Source organism: Charadrius vociferus, unplaced genomic scaffold (genome assembly GCF_000708025.1).
Source record: "Charadrius vociferus isolate BGI_N301 unplaced genomic scaffold, ASM70802v2 scaffold349, whole genome shotgun sequence".
In the NCBI taxonomy this organism is placed as follows: Eukaryota; Metazoa; Chordata; class Aves; order Charadriiformes; family Charadriidae; genus Charadrius; species Charadrius vociferus.
Genome location: NW_009650068.1, coordinates 232,497 through 252,435, shown reverse-complemented (window position 1 = coordinate 252,435; position 19,939 = coordinate 232,497). Strand labels below are relative to the sequence as shown.

The 19,939-nt window shown below is 42.4% G+C and overlaps 1 protein-coding gene across 1 annotated transcript in view; it reads left to right on the top strand.

Annotated features, from left to right (window-relative positions):
- The window catches only part of CMTM7 (CKLF-like MARVEL transmembrane domain containing 7), a 27,380-nt gene extending 13,173 nt beyond the window's left edge, over window positions 1-14,207 (top strand). The window contains exons 3-5 of the mRNA XM_009891978.1: window positions 9,962-10,135; window positions 12,977-13,075; window positions 14,109-14,207. Coding sequence (XP_009890280.1) covers window positions 9,962-10,135; window positions 12,977-13,075; window positions 14,109-14,207 — 372 coding nt within the window. The remainder of the gene's footprint in view (window positions 1-9,961; window positions 10,136-12,976; window positions 13,076-14,108) is intronic.
- Window positions 14,208-19,939: the final 5,732 nt, after the last annotated feature.

The window sequence follows — 19,939 nt, the reverse complement described above, 5'->3', positions numbered from 1 at the left end:
GAATAAAGAGCAGGAAAAAAGGAAAGGAGACACTGGAGACAAAAAGCCATAGTACAACTTCTTACAGGAGAGTGTAGCAGCAGGGAGTACAGTCAAAGAAAATAAAATATTCTTAGAAAGCAAGAAAATGGTTGTACATTGCATGGCAAAATAATTCTATGAAAAGATAATGCAGTGCTGGGTGGATTATACATGACTCTGTGTGTCACAGCAGTATGGTAAATCTTTGAGATAAGAGTTACAGTGTTTCTCTAGAACTGGGCCCCTTGAGGCAATTTTGCTTCTTACTGATGTTGTCTTTACTCCCTACAGTTTAGCTGGCATTTCACATCTTACTTCTATGAAGAAAAGAAAATTATTATCCATAGTTAAAAGTTTCACAGTAAGACAGCAGTTTCAGCCTGTCAGTTCAGGATATGATCTCAGGATTTGCAAAAACCACTTTCAGTTCCTTTCTGTAATGAAGATTTTTAGTATTGTTGTTTGTACTACTGCAGCAGCTAGAAGTGCCAGGCAAGGAGTAGGCCACCTGCGGTGGGTGGCCAGCCAGCAGCCAAACACCCACCCAGCCTCTCACTCACTCCCCTGTCCTGCAAGATAGGGAGAAAATAGAAGGAAGGCAAAAAGACCCATGGGTTGTGATAACAACAGTTTTATAAGGAAAGCAAAAGTTGCACACGCAAGCAAAGCAAAAAGAGGAATTCCTTTGCTACTCTCCATCAGCAGGCAGATGTGTAGCCACTACCTGGAAAGCAGGACCTCAGCACATGTAATAATTGCTTGCAAAGACAAACACCATAACCTCAAATGTTTCCCCTTATACCTCCTTTTCTTGAGCTTTTATCACTGAACACCGACATCATATGGTCTGGAATATCCTTTTGGTCAGGTGGAACCAGCTGTCCTGGCTGTGTCCCATCCCAGGGTCTTGCCCACTTGCAAGTTTATTTGCCTTGGGGTGACGGGAGGAAGAAGAGAGGAAGCAAGCTGTGCAAGCACTGTTCAGCAGCAAAAAGTTGATGTGTTATCAACACTGTTTTAACCACAAATGCAAACCACAGCACCATACGAGCTGCTGTGAAGGCAGCACCATCCCAGCCACACTCAGTACATCACCGCTGTATGGGGTATTGTACAGGCACAGTGGGAAAGGATAACCCTTACTCCAGTCATTAGTATAATTGCAAAAGAACAGCAGGATACAGTAAGTCAAAATGTGTGGTACAGAGCAGTCAGGAATGGTCAAGAGGATGAACAGTAGCCTTAGCATTAAAGATTGTGCTTCCAGTTAGAGTACACAAGTTTCACAGAATCACAGAATGGTCAGGGTTGGAAGGGACCTCTGGAGATCACCTAGTCCAACCCCCCTGCCAGAGCAGGGTCACCTACAGCAGGTTGCACAGGAAAGGGTCCAGGCAGGTTTTGAATGTCTCCAGAGTGGGAGACTCCACCCCCTCTCTGGGCAGCCTGTTCCAGTGCTCCACTACCCTCAAAGTAAAGACGTTCCTCCTCATGTTCAGATGGAATTTCCTATGTTCAGGATTACCAATCGTCCTATCACTGATCACCACTGAAAAAAGACTGTTCCCATCCCCCTGACACCCTCCCTTTAAGTATATGTAAGCATTAATAAGATCCCCCCTCAGTCTTCTTTTCTGTAGACTGAAGAGACCCAAGTCCCTCAGCCTTTCCTCATATCAGAGATGTTCCAATCCCCTAATCATCTTTGTAGCCCTTTGCTGGACCCTCTCCAGCAGATCCCTGTCTTTCTTGAACTGGGGAGCCCAGAACTGGAGGCAGGACTCCAGATGCAGCCTCACCAGGGCAGAGTAGAGGGGGCGGATGGCCTCCCTCGACCTGCTGGCCACCCTCTTCTTGATGCACCCCAGGATGCCATTGGCCTTCTTGGCCACCAGGGCACATTGCTGGCTCATGGTCCTCTTGTTGTCCACCAGGACTCCCAGGTCCCTTTCCAAAGTTTATTTGCAATGTCTTGTGCATGGTGGTTTTTTTGCAACACACGATATCAAAGTCTACTGTAAGTAATTAAGTGACAGTCAGGAAATAAATACCAATTCCCCTTTCACAGTGAGCTCAGCTGTCTTTGTTTTTTTTTATCTTGTGTGGTGTAATGGCAACAAATCAACCAAAAAGCATCCCCCAAAAGACCAACCTTTTCCTACTGCTCGCTTGTTCTGTGGCTTCCTCCTTAGACGTTTTAGGGTCATTCTCACACATATTTTCACCCATGCTTCTCTGTTATATCTGTGATCTGTTGATTGTTGGTTTGGGCTTTTTTGGGGCGGTGGGGCTGGGTTTGTTTGGTTTTTTAGTGGGCATCTAGTCTCATTTACACTGTAAAGGGAAACAGTCATCTTGACCTAGACGTTTATTAGCAGTGCTCAACATTTTTGCCTGATTTTACATGTCTAAAGTGTTTTGAAGGTGAAAAACTAGCACAATGCATGTGAAGTGTTTATTAGCCCTCATTTGGAGAATGGGGGAGCTGAAGCAGTGAAATAGTGATTTACTGAAGCTCAGATAGCAAGAGAATTACAAAACCGGGGTCAAAATTCAAGAGCCAGTGACATTCAATTCCTCCCTTGTTGTGTCAGTGTTTGTCTGCAGGAATGTATCTCTAATGCTCAGAACATTACGCTTTCCTTTAGAGTAGGTGGTTGTCAATATTGGAGATCGTGCTGGATTTATGTTTGTGCAGGTAGCTGTGTCTGAGGAAAATGTAGTTCTCTCCAAATACTACAAAAGAATTAAGTATTGGTAGTAAGGCTAGAGCATTATTTATGACATCCATTAAAGCAGGACAGTAGAAAAAGATCATATAAAACACTTGCGCAGATTGATTCCTGGGTTGTAAAATTGTTGTGCGGTCAGATAAACTACAGAGTTCTACCATGTGACCAGAAAATGCTTAGCAGTGCCAGCTGGCATATGGGTATATGGAGGGCAAAACAAGTCCTTTCTTTTGCTGTAGTTCCTTCATTACCCTCAGGGCACTAGTGAGAAAAAATGTATCTGTAATCTTTTGACTGGTGAGCATGCATTTCTGCCTGCCTCTTCCTTCCAGCAGGTGAGTCTCTAGTAAGCTGCTTTGAACTTGCCAGCTTGGTCTGCGTTCTTCCATCCTTGGTCCGCGTTCTTCCATCCTTGTTGACACATTCCCGCACATTTGGGTTTTTGCCTATTAGTCCTGAGATGCAGGCAGCTCTTGGACAGTTTCATGGTGGCCTACATGAGTGTTGGCAAGACAGGAAACAACAGGAGGATCTAGCCACCGGAGAAGCTGAGGACTGTGTTGCTGGCCTGCTTTTGGTCCCAGCATCACGCTCAGTCAACTCCTGTGAAGCTAGGATGTTTGGAACCGAGCTTTTTCTGTAAGCTAATTGCATCTGCAGTACTACAGCTAGCCAAGAGCAAGTGCAGGGAGTTAGGTGGAATTCAAACCATCTGAAATCGGGAGTACAATGGCATCTGGGCCTAACGCCAAGGGTCTTTTCTCCAGTGTGCATTTTCCCTGGGAGTAATTGGAAGTTGGATCTTCCTCCTCTATATAATCTCTTTATAATACAAAATCACGATTCCTCTTCTTTCCTTAAGAAGGTATTGAATTTTCCTGTGGTGGAAGATTGACATCCTTGAAGTCTTGGTACATATTCTTGTTTTTTGCTGAGCTTAATCAATGGCCAATGGACTGTAGGTGCTCATTCTTTGATAGGTGCAAGAAGAAACAGGGAGGAAAATAGCTTATTTTTGAAAAGGAACAGCATTTCCAGGGAACACTTCAAGTAGCGTTTTGTAGCACAGGGAAAGAATTTATCACTCATGTCCAGTCCTTTCCTATCTTCTGTAGCCTGAGAGGTACAGAAGGGAAGTGTGCCATTTTGAACAGGTTGATGTCATCTCTGTGGGCAGGAAGGAAGATCCAGGGAACTACAGGCTGGTCAGCCTCACCTCAGTCCCTTGGAAGGTGTTGAAGAAAATCTTCCTGGAAGAATTTCCATACACATGAAGGACAAGAAGGTGATCAGGAGTAATTGGCATGGATTTACAAAGAGGAAATCACGCTTGAGCAGCATGATAGCCTTCTACAATTAAGTGACCAGCTTGGTGCATGTGGGGAGAGCAGTGGATCTTAGTAAGGTTATGGTCTCCCATAACATCCTCATAGGCAAGCTGACAGGGTATGGCTTAACTAAGTGGGTAGTGAGGTGGATTAAAAACTGTCTGAACAGCCAGGCCCAGAGGGTTGTGGTATGATGTCCTTGGAGGCCAGTCACTAGTGGAATACCCCAGGGGTCAGTACTGGGGTCGGTACTGTTCAACATCTTCATTAATGACCTGGATGATGGGGCAGAATGCACCCTCAGCAAGTTTGTAGATGACAGAAAACTGGGAGGAGTGGCCGATGAGCCAGAGGGTTGTGCTGCCATTGAGAAGGACCTTGAGAGGCTGGACAGAGAGGAATCTCATCAAGTTCAACACAGGGAAATGCAAAGTCCTGCATCCGGGGATATCTGAAGGTAAGCCCTTGCACCACTACAGGCTGGAGGCCAACTGGGTGGAAAGCAGGTCTGCAGAGAAGACCTTGAGGTCTTGGTGGACAACAAGCTGACCATGAGCCAGCCATACACTCTTGTGGCAAAGAAGGCCAACAGCATCCTGGGCTGTGCTAGGAAGAGTGTTGCCAGCGGACTGGGATCCTTCCCCTCTACTTGGCAGAGGTGAGGCCACATCTGAAGTGCTGTGTGTAGTTCTGGGCTTCCCAGTACAAGAAAAACATCCAGCATGGATCCACAAAGATGGTGAAAGTTCTGGAGCATCCTTCACATGACGAGAAGCTGAGAGTGCTGGGACTGTTGCATCTGGAGAAGAGAAGGTTCAGGGGAGTCCACCAACGTATATAAATACCTGATGGAAGGGGGTGAAGGACAGGGAGATGGAGTATTCTGAATAGTGCCCAGTGACAGGACAAGAGGCAAAAGTCACATGGAAGTCAAAGTGGACATCAGAAAATGCCTTTTCACTGTGTGGATGATCCAACAATGGCACAGGTTGTCCAAAGAGGTTGTGGAGTCTCTAGCCTTGGAGATATTCAAAACCTAGCTGGACACGGTTCTGGGCAACTGGCTCTAGGTGTCCCTGCTTGAGTAGGGGGGTTGGACAAGATGACCTCCAGAGGGCCCTTCCAACCTCGGCCATTCTCTGATTCTATGATCCTTGCTGTTAGCACAAGACACATAACTGGATCACATCTTAAATTTTCTGCATGGCTGGGACACGTGCTGCTATCACAGCCCATCTCTCATACCCCAGCCCTGGGTGTGGCTGGTTGGCCTGGCCCATGCCTGGCCCATTGAGCTAGTGGTGTCATAGCACAGGGGAAAAAGAGTCTTGAGCCTTGTCCTTATCACTTAAAGGCAGCAGCAGCATAACCCCTGGTTCTTCTTTGTTGTGAAGATCAGATCTCCCAGCCTATGTTCCACCTCCCATTAACGTCCTTGAAAGATTTGTGTTTGTTCACCCTTTTTTGGGGGCTGTGGATTGGCTTTTGAAGGAAGACCATATCAGGAAAGAGCAAATTATGTTTCATTTTTGGTAGAGCTGTGCTCACTTCAAATCAAAATGGAGTTTAGGCTTGGGAGCTTATGTCAGTGCTATTCAGGAGCCAAAATTTTCCACAGGCACATTGCAGAGGATGTGGTTGCCTTGTCTCCAGCTCAAAATAGCAAAGAGAATGTAGACTCTTACCATCTTTCTTTTATGATGTCTGTTCTGTGTGGTAAGGTGTTGAGTGCCTCCTGGCAATTGCTGACTGCCTTTAGCTCTTGTTGGCTTCAGTGCGACATAGTTCCTGATGTATACCAGTGTTCCTAAACACGTTTCATGACTGACTTCAAATATCTGGTCCACTGGAAAGTCAACAAGTGAATTAATTTAAGCCAGTCAACTTCCATGAAACAGTAAATATGGAACTTCATTTAAATCAAAAAATACCTCCTTGGAGTTGATTGATGCATATGTTCTTTGGTTTGCTTTTCAGAAACCAGAAAGCACTTAAATAGTAGTGTTCTGCAGTGTGTCCCTCACCCCTTTTTGTAATGCAGTTCTGAAGCCTGGATATATTTTGTGGAGCATGTTGAAATCTTCTAATGAGACTGCCCATCATTTGACCTGTACTTCTGGTTTGACTGGCTTGCTGGCTATGGGTTACATGTCTGCTGCTCTCAGGATCTGTGAAATACTGTATTGAAATGGAAATGGCAGTGCCCTAATTTTTTTGTGGCTCTGGTTTTTGTTTTCAAGATGTTCCCCTTTTTTTCAAGACCTGTTCCCCTCAGCACAGATGCATAAAGAACATTTGTAACACTTGATCATTTTACTGCTTTGCCATTCATTTCTCTCTTTCTCTCTCTCTGTGCCACAAACTGACTTTTAAGATACATGTAGAACTATATCTGAGACAGTTACATATTATTTATTTTATTGCTCAATTTCAAGTTCTCTGGGAACAAGAATTCCAGAGGGGAAAAAATACAGTCATCACCCAGTAGTATATCGTGATAAACTGGTATCTGATGAAGGAACTTTGGTATTTGTCACTTTTAAAAGACAGATAAAATATTATGTAGCTCTATTTCCTACATTTGTTAGCATTCTTTTTCAACGGTGAGTTTTAAACTCTGACTGTACCTTCTGATCGTGCAGGCAATATAGTGTGGTAAACATGGTATACCTTTGTATAAAGTTGTTGATATGGTCCGCTTTGCACCTGTCCTGTGAAATAGCATTGTGCGATCAAAGAACCCTCTTTAGAAATAGTATGTAAATCTCAAGTTGTGAAAATTATGCTAAGAAAATAATTTTTTGAAAGAAATGCTTCTTGCACACAGTGATTGCTTCCTGTTTGTGTGCTGAGGCACATCTGAAATCAAAGACGGAACAATCTTTTCTAATTGTTTTTGGAATTGTTTTAATTGTGAAGTACAATTGAAATGGAAGGCAGGTTTGTTCAAATCCACGTTTCTACCCTGTTCTTAGGAGCTGAGCAGATTCTTCACTGACTGGTTGGTACCTTGTATCTTTCTATTTCTGAGGAATATAACACCTCAGATGAATTTTCTGACCTTGTCCTTGGATGGCTCACATTGTTCTTTTTTTATTCTCAGATTTTTTTAACTTTTAACTAAAAAAAAACCCTTCTATGCTTCCATGAAGTTGAAAGAACTGGGACTCCTTTAAACTAAGGGGTTTTACCAGTGCACCTTATTATTTGGGTCATGGTTGTGCTTCAAGGATACAGTCGTTCTTGTCCTTTGTATATAGTAAAAAAAGTTGATAAAGTTAATGGTTCAAGCATGAAATGAGCCAATATGCAGATTTAGTATTTCTGTGAATTAGCACTTCCTTCTTGATATGTACAGTGTAATTGAAACTGAGCACTGATGATTGTGAAGGTACCCGAATAAAGGAGACCCCTTTTAGCCTTTGGTGGTTAGAGAAGTGTTGTCCTCATCCCACCTTTATCCAAGAGCAAGATTCAATGCTTGCTGTGACTTCTTGTTGAGTCTTTGTACAGAATGAAGTTTCATTAAACTTAGTTTTCATTTTCTCATGAAAATAATAGATATGTGTCTTGCATCACTTCAAGTGTTCTCCTAGATTATAGGGTGAATGACCTGCTGATCTTATTCTGATTGTTGAAGTTATTCAACAGCTAAGTCAGACGACTTTTTGCTTAGCTGACATTAAGATTCAAGGAACCGAGATGGATGGTCTGCAGCCTGAGCCAGCATGGTTACTAGCTGCTGCCATCCTGCCTGCTCTGTCTTTCCTATCCTTTCCTTTTGTCTTAGCTTCTCCCTTACACTCCCTTGCTCACCTGACCCTGCCTTCTGTGAATGGCACGGTATTTCACTTTTCTGCTGGCTTAGTACACTGAAGTGTCTCAGCACAGATGAGTGGAGGAGCCAGTACATGACAGGGAGTGAAATCACGGTGGGAAGGAGATGACAAGGGCCATTCCCACTCATGAAATCATGGCTTAATGTAGACCTAGTGTATGGAGACATACATTGGACAAACACTTCATTAAAATTATCTCAGAATTGAAGAACTGAGCCAGAAATATTTAAATGCTGAATTCAGAGAGCATTGCTTTATTGTCTTCTAAGAAATGTAGCATCTCAGAAAGCTCTGCCATGCACAAGATGCAAAGCTTCGTGCATTTAGGACTCTCCAGTGGCTAGGCTGTGAGACCCAGAGAACAGTCATGGTACAGACAGAAGCACTAAACACACAGGATGTTACTATGATGTTACACTCCCAAACCAGAGGGCAGGAACATATTTGGGTAGACACAGCCTTAAGCAATACCATTCATTTTTAAAGGCACATGTAACCTCCATTGTTGGGAAGCATTGAGCATGATCTAGCCCTGCACCTCAAAGTCATGTCTTCCCTGCCCTGTATCTATTTCAAAGGTGGGAGGAGATGTAGGCTTACTGTAATGCAGAAGACTGTCAGTGGCTTGGACTGAGGATCACTTACAATGCTAATATCAACTACTTGGACTACCACGGTAAAAATAATGGAGCCAGACCAGATCTAACAGTAGCTTAGCCACTTGTGTGGGAGAGAATCCTGGAACACTGACTTTTCTCTTTGGAGCCACCTTTTTGAGCTAGTTCACTGTTGTGACATTGATGTGGCTGTTTATATGGAGTTTGGCCAAGATCACAAGTTTTTGTGACCTTCTTGTGAAATTCTTATGTGTATATAGAGCTTTTGATTGCACTTGAGGATGTGTATGTTTAGTCGGTTCACTTAGAACTGAGCAGGTGAAACTCAGTTAAAACTACAGCAGGAAGAATCTAAGCCATGTTGTTGGGGTGTTGTTTGTTTTTTTTTCCCTTTTAATCTTAAGGAAATTATTCTGATAATCGATGCAGTTGTTTAGGAGTGTCGAAGATGAGTGTGCGGGAAAGGATGCTGCAGTCTTGAAGTGCTGGCTTACTCAGATAGTTTTTTTAATATATTGGAGAAACACTTAAAATATGAATCATTACTGCTCCTGGCTGACTTCGGATGAATGAAAAATTACAGTGGCTGAAAGCACGCATTGACAAAGTCTGTAATAAGAAAATATTCGGGTATATCCTTGGTAGATTTATCAACTAGGCTAGCCAGGCTGGTAGAAGCAGCAAGATTAGTAAAATAAAAAAAAATAGTTCTAGATTAAAAAAATAAAATAGCTGTTGTCCTTTGCAAGCCTGCAACTGAAAGTTGTACAATAATGCTTTATAGTTTTATGTGACAATTTTAACATATTAAAGTTTTATAACTGTTGTATTGGGGGTGGGGTGAATTAATCAGTTCCTCCAAATGTTTATATTATTTGCAATGAAACTACCTTATAGTCTGCTAATACTCCTGCTCTGTAGGTGGTAGAAAGGGAAGGGTAAAACTGTTAGCTCAGTTGCAGCCAGGTCCTCCAATTTGCATGTGAGAACTCACTAAATGGAACTAAAGGCACATGTGTTCAAGGGCACCTTAATTTTTACAGCTTTCAGTGATTTCCTTCTGAAAGTCCGTGGGGTTTAGATGTGTCAGTTGCTGGTGCAGCTCCAGACATTCAATGCTTCTTCTCTATTTGAGACCTCTTGTATGGTATAGAGACTTCTTCAGGTTGGATTCTTCAGGCTGAAACTGCTGCTTGCCTTTTAGCAGTTGGTTCTTTCCCCCTCTTAATGGTTGTTTCAGCTCATTTAACAGCGAATTTTAAAATATTATTGCCATGCTCGTTACTTTGTCCTCCATTTTGTTGGGACCGTCCAATTTACATTAGATATTTGTCTTCTAAGTGCCATTTTGTTGTGTTTAAAATCATCTCCATGGCCCTCTGAGCACCATTGTAAAAATCTTTAATGTGCCTTTTGTCTTTCAGATCTCTCTACTGGTTGGATTCATCAGTGTAAATAATTATCCGTGGACGGATAACAGTGCATACAGCTACTTTCAGATAGTCACCATGTGCGACTTGGTTATGATTTTATTCTTCTACATTATCCACATTTTCAGAATCTACAGGAAGCTCACTTGCGTTAGCTGGCCACTGGCGGTAAGCCTGTTAGATGGTCTGGGTTCGTTGCTTCTCTTGTGGGTTGATGTCTTGATTGCTTAGTCCGTTTTCTTGTGCTATTACACAATGGTAGGCTGTCTTTCATGTAATTTTTTTTTGCCATGTATACGAATCCTTTTGTTGCTTTTGTTATTAGTATTCAGTTCAGCAGATTCTGTAATTGTAGGTTTTTTAGCCAATTTGGATCTGATCCTGTCCTTCTTTACACAGATATGAGACCTGATTTACTCCAGGGAAAGCAATAGCGTTATTCTGAGACAACTGAAAAGAAGCTACTGATTATAAAGCCTTCAGCAGACAGGTCCTAGCACAGGTCATTTATACCAGCTAAGGGATTGCTAGAGTTAGAATCATAGCGTTAGAATTCTTGTACTACATCCTGTTCTAAAATAAAGTCTATGAGTGCTATTTAAGTCAAATGTGTCTCTTTTTGGTATGGTTTTAGGTAACTTAAACAATAGCAAGAAATATGGGCCTCAACCTGAATGCCATAGCCTGGCCGTTCCTGGGATATCCTGCAGGATGTTCCTGCCTCATTCTTGCATTTCCTCTGCACATCCATCTCTCACATCCTAGCAGAGAGCTAACAAGCAGCACAGAAAATGCAAGACCTGAACTTCCTCAGTAGCTTTGGGTCAGGTCAGCTAACAGAAGAGTCCTGCGTCCTAGTGTGGGATGGTGGATTTTAATAACCTCTTAGAACACGTCTCACTTACGCATAGTGACATGTTAGTTCCAGAGAGGAAGGACCAAAGAGATGGGGAAAACCAACTGGGGCGATATAGAGGGATTTTGAAGTCCAAGTAGTTGGATGGTGTTTAACAGAAGCTATGTAAGTAGTTTAAATATCTAAGGTAATGGTTTGTCCATCCATCCACTTCCTAAACAGAGAGAAAAAATTAATTTTCTTTTTAGCTGAAGAATATGGTTAGACTTGCACCCTTTTTTCTGTTTTTAAATGCGTACCACCAGTATCTTTCTCTAGAAAGTACTTTATCTAGAGATAATACAGATGCAGGGATTGAAATAAGGGATTGACATAAGCTAATAAATGACAGTTTTGCAAAGCAGCATTTAATGTGTGCATTGCTGCAACAGGACTATACCATTTTGACATCTGCATAGGCTGCTTTTGGTTTTTTGTTGGGTGTTTAATCATTCCTAAATGTTCCAGAGTTACTAGTGAGTTTAAGGCACTGCAGTTTGTGGCTGCTCAGCTTTGGATAGCTTTATGGGATGTGATGCTTGAACACTGCTGCTCTTTTACAACCAACCTCCTTTTCAGTCACACACTTAAGTATGTTTAGAACAGAATAGGAAGACCTGTAAGAGACTTTGGGCAACTACAGCTACTGTTTGGCTGAATTTCCTGGCAGGATCTCTACATTGCAATCAGGGGTGTGATTTGCAGTCAGTAAAGTTGCAGTGGTTCAAAAGGTTGTTCAGCACTGACACCTTTTAAAGCTGGAAAGTGTTTCTCCAGAGGGCCACTCTCCTGGTCCTGCCACGGGTTGGTTCTCCAGCTAATTTTAGCCTTTGATGATTTTTTTGCACCTTTGCTCATCCCTCGGATTCCTCTAAAGTAGTGGCCTGCTTTATTTGGTGTCTCTAAGGAGGCAATAGCATGCCTAATTTGCCTGCTGTATGGTGGACTAGCCAGAGAAGCCTCCTTAGGGAAATAATTTATTCTAGCAAAAGCAAGGGTTGAGATCTTGATTACCCGAAACAAGGTTACAAATGAGGAAAGTAGGTTGCAGTCTCAGAGCCTACTTTATGGCAAAGATCCTCCTCAGCTGTTTATAAACACCCGAGCAGAGGGAAACTGTGGTATATGATAGACCCTCTCTCTTCTGGGATTTGCTTGAACAATTTCCTTTTGGGACTGTATTTTCTCTCCTTTGGTTAGAGACAGAATCTCTCCTCTCCCTTATACATGGCATTTGTTTGGCTCATGCTGGTAGTGCAATGCAGACAAAGTAAGCAGATACCCCCCTGCCCGCCCCACCATGCCAAAGAAACAACCATGTTCAGTTTGCAAACACCCATATTGGTTGCCATAAGCTTTGTGAGGATTCAAAATCTAAATCCAAAGATTCCTTCTTATAACAAGGTAAAATTGACTCCTGGACTGATACTTGTTAAACTAGGGAAGAGTGGTGAACTAGAGAAATGTGGTGCCTCAATGGTCTCAGAAAAACCTGTGGCATCATGTTTTACTGCGGGACAGCTGCAGCCACTTACAGACTTAGGAGGCTTGGTGTTGGTTATGACGTAGTTGTGCTTTTCGTGGCTTCCCTCCTGTTTCCAGTCTTGGTTGATGTAAGTTGTTAGTAAATCCAGCAGTAGATCCACTGCTTAATTTCTAAGATTATCAGAAGTAGGAGCGTTTCATTTTCTACTTAAGCCATTTGTTACCATTTATTGCCATTTCATATAGGCTAGAGAAATATGCCCTTAAGGCTTCTTCCTCCAGCAAGGTGCATACTCGATGCAATAAAGATACGTGTTTCACCCTCAGTAATGTATCATGTTGAATTGAAAGGACTGCATCCATACCCAGTATGTAGATCTTATTCCAGTGACGTTAGTAGACCTGAAGATTGGCCCTCTCTCCGTTTTTTTTTTTTTTAATAAAAAGTCAGGTATAGTACAAAATCCAATCCTGAGGTGGTTTTTTTTCTCTTTTTCTTAAGCTTTTTTATTTTTTTTTTCTTTTGACTGGTGTTTTGTCCTCTGCCAAATTGTTTTTATTCTGAGGCATATCAAAATGCTTTCCCTGATAAGTTTGCCTTCTGATGCAGGCTGTGCTTGTCTTTACAGGAGTTTCTTCATTATTTAATTGGTACAATTCTGCTTCTTATTGCATCGATTGTAGCAGCATCCAAGAGTTACAATTTGAGTGGACTTGTGGTTGGAGCGGTAAGACTATGTTTATTAGTCTTGACACTTTTTTAATTGCAATATATAAAGTAGGGCATTGGAAATCTATTGCTTGTAATTTTTTTTCTTACAGACTTGCATTGCTAATGTCTTGTTGGGGAACTACCTTCTAGCTTATTTCAGTGAATGTTCTGTAACACAATGCCAACAAAAATATTTTGTTGTGAGACTCCAGATCCACTACTGAAGTAGTATTATTCACAAATACTGAAGTATTTGTCCTGTGAGAGAGTTGAAACCAAAGGCTCCTGCTTTAACTGGTAGGAACTAACGTGTTTAGGGGAAGAACTGACACAATTCAGTTTTGACAAATGGCTGTGGTAGAGACTAGAAGTTACCCAAAGGATTTCACCCCAGTCTTCTTTTTTTGATGCCTCCTGCTCCTGAACAGAGTCCTGTTCAAGATAATTTCTCCTGAGCTAAAACCCACTGGGATCCTGGGCTGGCTTACTGGAAGATACTGTCTGCCTCTGTTGGCTGGAGGCCTTTATAGACAGACCTGACTTCTGAGTGTGAGCAACAGTATTTTCACAGTAGCAGGACCTGAAATACAACTCCTCCAGAATAAAGAATTACTTTCAGAAACTTAGTCTTGATGATGCAAACGGACTAGAAGACTTACCTTTCTTGTTTATTTGACAGATGGCAGGGAAAGACTTGTTTGAATGGGGCAGTAAAAGAGCAGTAATCAGAGGTGTTAGAAAAAGTCTTTTCTTTGTTGCAGAATCCTAGTGAGAAGTCTAGAAGGTGAGTCTTTATGCTGCTGTCCAGCTTTTTATCCTCCGTTGTATATGACTCTCAGTGTATCTTTCAGTCATTGTTTTGACAAGACATAAGTTGCTATTATACTACGGAAACTTCTATTTTTTTAGTATATTGGCAGAATGGAGTATTTGGGCTTGTTAATGTCATAAAATATGTAGCTCGATATACAAGAGTGTCCATACCTTCATGGAATATGTGTCATCTAATGTTCTGTAAGCATTTGTGGTTTGTTTGTTTTCTCATCCAGACTTTCGGGTTCCTAGCTACGATCCTTTGTGTTTTAAGCATATGGTCATCCTACAAGGTTTCGTGCATCACGCAGTCAACAAGTAAGTATCATGCTTAGTAGCTGCCAGAATGCCTCCCAAAATGAATATTTATATTTTCTGCCACAGGTCTGAGTCTACCTGGAAGGATTTATTAATGTCCTGTTCCTTGTTATTCAAAATTACTCACAAAGCGATTATTCTGTATTTTCTGTCAACACAGACATATCACAGCTACTGACAACTGTTAACTGACTACAAGAGCAAAATAACTTGCTTCTAACAAGTAGTGAATGTATCAGTGTTTTCTTTTCTCCCTGCCCCACCCCCTACCAAAAGAAGATTTCTTGTGTGTTTCTTAATCAAGTAGATTAATTTGTTTGTGGCAGCGCAAGTGACACTGTCTTTCTTTTCAAAGATGCATCTGTATGACTCCTTCATCTCTGCAAGACGTCTGCCTTACAAAATAGGATACCAAAGAGGAGTGTCCACTACTGAGGAGAGAGCATGGGTATTTTGTTACTAGCCTGGACAGCCAGTAGCTTTTGAAGATCTACTTGAATACCTGTGCAAAATGATGTTTTGAACCAAAGTTTTTTTGCTCCCCCCATGCCCCCCCTACCCCCCAAAAGAAGTTTATAATGGAGAACATGCTTTTTATGAGCTTTACAGAGAAAGACAACTTCTGTCGCACAAGCTGGGCTGTGGTTGTTTCAAGCTATTTGCAATAAGAGAATTTAAAACTCATTTGGAGAGTCATTTGGTTCTCCTTTCAAGAGGGATGGAAAAAATGCTTCTGATTTCCTCCATCTGTTTACAGAAGGGAAATCCTACAAATTCCTACCTGATTCTTAACTTCCAAGGATGATTTGTTTAACAAAGGAACTGTTACAAACTGATTTGTGCCTGGATAAGCTGACCCAAGTCTTTGTTACCTCCTTCTATCAGAACTGTGGACTTCCAACATCAGCTCAGCCAGCATCAACAATTATGAACTGCAACTTGAATACATCACTGCAAACACTCCCTCTTAGCCCCAACAGTAAATGATTAAATCAGGTTTTTTTTTCTTAATGAATTTTTACAGGTTATTAAAAATGAAAGATTATTCTTAAAAACTTCCCTCTGCCAAATACAGGAAAATACGTACCCAAGAATATCTATATAATATTTTGTGGGATCTTTTTTTTTCCTTTTCACAAATACTTGTTTGTTAAATGGGTATTTGTAAGACCTGTTCTGGAGAAAATTTCTGTACATTTCCTATAAATTATTCTCTTTGGAGTCTAACAGTGTTTATGGAAAGCCCATTGTGAATGGAGCAATGTGCTGCTTTTTCTCTCTTACATGTGTTTTTTTCCCTTCCTCTGCCTCTGCTGGGATCCACGCTTTTGGAGACTGCCCAGACCCTGGACAGGCAGAACAGTTCAGTTTTGTCCAACCTGGTCTTGTTGTCAAGTTCTATGTAACTTCGAAGCTGAGAAAATGCCTTCTTGGCACCTTTGTCTTTCTCTCCTTTTGCAATCCGTCTTGGGTGAGATGGAAATTCTTTGCAGGAAAAAGGGAAGTGCAGGCCCTTCCTCCTTGGTGCTTCCCCTTTCATGTCTAGCTGTGAAGTAGAACTTGTAAGTTGGGTCTTTTCCGTCAGGACAACTGCATGATGGTGTGGTGGGTTTCTGCAAAAAGTAGGATTTATACAGTTTACCAGGTCCGATCTGGAGGAAAAAAAGCACTTTCTGGCCTGCTGTACATTTTTCTGTTTGTCTGAAATTCTGCGTCAGTACTGCTAAGTAATTTAATGGTCCTCTCAGAAAACTTTGTGCCTCGTAGCAGGTCATCATACATTGCAATTTGTTGCCACCCTATTTTTTTCTCTCATCCTAATATCCTTTGATTTTATTTTTTTTACTCTTTTACAAGAGAAATTTGCCTACTGCTAAAGTGTCAAAAATTTTGAATAAGTAAATTAAAATAACTGAGCAGATAACCTGGAAAGGTAGAAATCCCCTTCCTTGTGGTGCACAGTTTCTGTGATTCTTCTTGCTGTTTCTTTTCATAAGTGCCCTACTTCCAGCAACGTAGAGCAGGAAACAATTTGAAAGTGCACAAGTCCGCTATTTGTGGATGAGGAAATGTATATTCACTCCAGGATAAAATGCTTTCACATTCATATAGAGGATTATTCAAATAACATTATAACTGCCTGTTATATAGTTTTATTAATTTCATATTGACTGGTTTTTATTTCTTTACAATGGCCAACTTTGGCCTGCTTTTCTGCCCCATACCTTCAGATGACATATTTTGTGTTTATTCAGAAATGGCTCACTTTTTTCTTTTTAATGACCTGAACTGAGCATGCCTCAAAGGCTCTCTGACTTGAGAGACATCCTTCTCAGCTAGAAATCCACTGTCAGCAGTGAATGATGGTTCAGGCTTTCTTGCCCTGCCAGCACAAGACCAGTCCAAAGGAAATACATGACAAGGGACTTCATTCTGGGCACATTGAGTGAAAATACCTGCAGAAGAAGGTGTACACACACACATGCACCCACATGCACACAAACACACACACATATGCTTGATCACCAGTCTCCTGCCAAGACTGACTTGACTACAGTTTTTGAAAACCAGCACTCTGACTTTAATTTGGACTGACGTGGTAGATACTTAAGGATACAGCCTCTTCTATTCCTCCATGGGAAAGAAAAGCGCTCTACTGCTCCTTTACCTCCTGAGATACCACCTCCAGTAGATAGTAGGCACATCCCTACAAGCTTTAAACCCTCTTGGCAATCTTGTGGAAAACCAATGTTGTGCTGCACACAGTGTGAACGCAGCTGAGCCCTCAGTGCTGCAGTCGCAGTGGGAAGAAGCACTTGCTAAGGATTGGGGCTGGAGCCGGAGCTTCCTCTGAAAAAAAGGCTGTTTCCACTCTCTGCTGGAATTATGCCCCCTCTCCTGGCACTACACTAGCATCTTTTTTCCAGCCTCCCACATCACTCTGTCGCTTGTCGCCATGTGGGGGGAAAAAAAATAATTAGGGTGAATTTCATGCAGTCTGACAACCAAAGAATTTCTGAACGATGGTCTGTGATCATCCAAAGAATATGTTTTGCTGCAAGTGCACTTGTTTATACTGGATCAGGAGAAGTAAATTACAAGTACCCTTTTGGGTTTTGTGCCTATTGACAGGTCTAAGGTATGCCTGCAGCTTTTGCTGTTATGACAGTGCTGGGTCCATAGACCCACCAGATGCTCTTAATGTGGGATGCTTTCAGGCTGGAAAACTGACATCTCTGCTGCCAAAGCTTCCTCACCACCCCAAAATCCTCCTTGTGAAACATGTCTACCAAGAAAAGCACAGGTTTTGCTGGTATCACCAGCTCTACCGGGGGTCTTTGAATGACAGGTCTGTCTGACAGGGTCTTTGGCTCCTCACTACTGTAGCTCTGCCAGCAAAAGTGTTTAAGTTTCCTTCCGTGTCAGCCTGGTTCTCAAAGCTCCATCTGTCTGCAACTTTGTCAAATACGGGATTCCAGCTGTTTTAGAAATAAACTGAGTTCGCTATTTGGATGATATAACGGCTTTGAGACTCAAATTGTTGTCTTGCTCATTTTTTTCCTTCCTCCACTAGAGCAGTGACTTTCTGGGGAGTGTCAGAATACATCCTGGAACTGGAGGGCAAGAGGTAGGAGCCACAGAAAAGAACTGTTCCGGTGCTGTTGTGTTTGGTTGTGCTGGTCTCTGACTATCCCACCCAGAAGTTGTCCATCCTCTTCAGCTCCAAGATGAGTGTAGTACATCCTTTGAGCCAACACAGGTAGAGTTTGAGGTTCAGTTCTACAGAAAATTAAAATGTAAATGATGGGAGAAGGAAATAGGTAGTGCAGACTGTTTCATACTGCAAAAAAAAACAACCCAAAAACTGATGTTTGAGCTCTGGGGACTTGAGATAAGTTCAAGAGTAATTAATGCTTTTGTTGGGCAGAAACTGGGAAGATGAGAAGAGGAAACAAAACTTTTCAAAGCCACCCTTCCTCTTTTTTTAAAAAGCTTGAGGACCACAGTGCTGGATGAAGACACTGCAGGTTATGTGACAGCTTGCACGCTTTTTCTGTTGCTCTGAAATTGTTGTGTTTTGCATTGTGTGAACTACAAAGGAATGGGTTCTTTGCTCCTAAAAGGGTTTGGGAACAAATCACTATGTGGAGTATAGAGGGGATAGCAGGACACTAAGATAATGATAACTTTTAGTGAGGGGAGGGGAGGGTGAGGGTGTTGAGTGATGCTCTAGGGAAGAGGACTAGGAGCCTGTTAGGAGAAAAAGGATCAGGAGACAAGGAAGAGCAGGTGCAAACATTAGTAGAGGAGGAACTAATGTTGCATACAGTATGCACTAAAAGAAATGCTGGCAAATATCAACAGTTTCTGACTGCATCACTACTTAAAGGGCAGACCTGCCTGGAGTGATAGAAAAGTTTCTTTTCTGCTTGCCTGCTATGTACACTTCATATCCCATGTCTGGGATTTTCATGTTCTGCTAAAGCTGTGGGAGGATGCACTAAACCAGAGCCAGAGGCTGCAGAAGATGGCATCAAGTTGTTACATGTTCTGCCCTGTTTAATTTAAAATTGCTTAGGGCTCCACTGTTCTTAGAGACAGCATGGAGCAAAACACTGGTGCTGAGAGTGAGACGCTGTGTGCTAGCCAGTGACCTTGGCCATCCCTCTGGCTAGGGGCAAAAGTACAGACCCACTTTTAGACTATGTCACCTGAAAGCCAAAGAAAGCTGGAGTTAGTATTGCTGGGCCCTGCTGATGAGCTTGACACTGGGGTGGCATCCAGGAGGTGCTGGTGGTCATGTGAGATGGGGAGAAGCAGGTACCAGAGAAAGGGTCTGTAGGAGGCTCACATCCTGTTCTTTCTGCCTGCAGATATTTACACCCAGGTGGGAGGAGAGAGCCCTCACCACAAACCTCTAGGGTATTTTTAAGCAACCCTTCTGTTTAGGCCATTTTAGTTTTCAGACTGGAGCGCAGGTGCAGGCGCCGTGCCCGTGGCTTGCCTTTTGCTCCTCTCCCATTTGGAACAGGCAGCTCTTGGTTTTGGTCCCTGGTCCCAGGGCTTGTTTAACACTGCTACATGGAAGCAGGTCAGAAAGTCACACTGGTGCTTGTCATCCTCCTCTTCTGGAGAAGGTTGATTACTTTTTTCCAGCACAATGGCAGCTGGAAAACAGGAAAAGTAGTAAGTGCTGTTGGCTGCTTGTTCCTACGCCTGTCCCTTCTGGAGGTCACTGACTGCTCATAGCTAGCTACTCCAGAGCTTGTTTCTGTTCTACCTGTCGCTGAGCCCAGAGTCCATCAGCCACAGCTAGTCCTCTGGGTCAGCACTCTGGTTTCTCAAGGCTGGGATGGTATGTGCATGCCGGTGTTTATTACTGACCAGTGTACACCATCCAGGGGCTTGCATCAGAAAAAAAGCACCCTTATTTATAAACAACTGATAAAGTAGTTTTATCCTCTTACTATCTCATATCTGCACTGGTTTACTGGGTTAATGACTTGCCAAGTATCAAACAAGCGCTCATCACCTGCCTTCACCAGCCCCTCTGCCTTGAGGCAGTTGGAAAAAAAATCTGCTTTTTGCCCTCTGCCAAGCTGCTGTCTGAGCCGCTCTGACAGTGAAATTGAAGCTGTCTGGCCATGACCAGAAGCAGTACTTCACACAGGTAGGAAGTTTGAAAGTTTAAAAAAAAAAAAAAAAAAAAAAAGGAAAAAAAAAAAGAGGTGTAGAAACACCAGGGGTT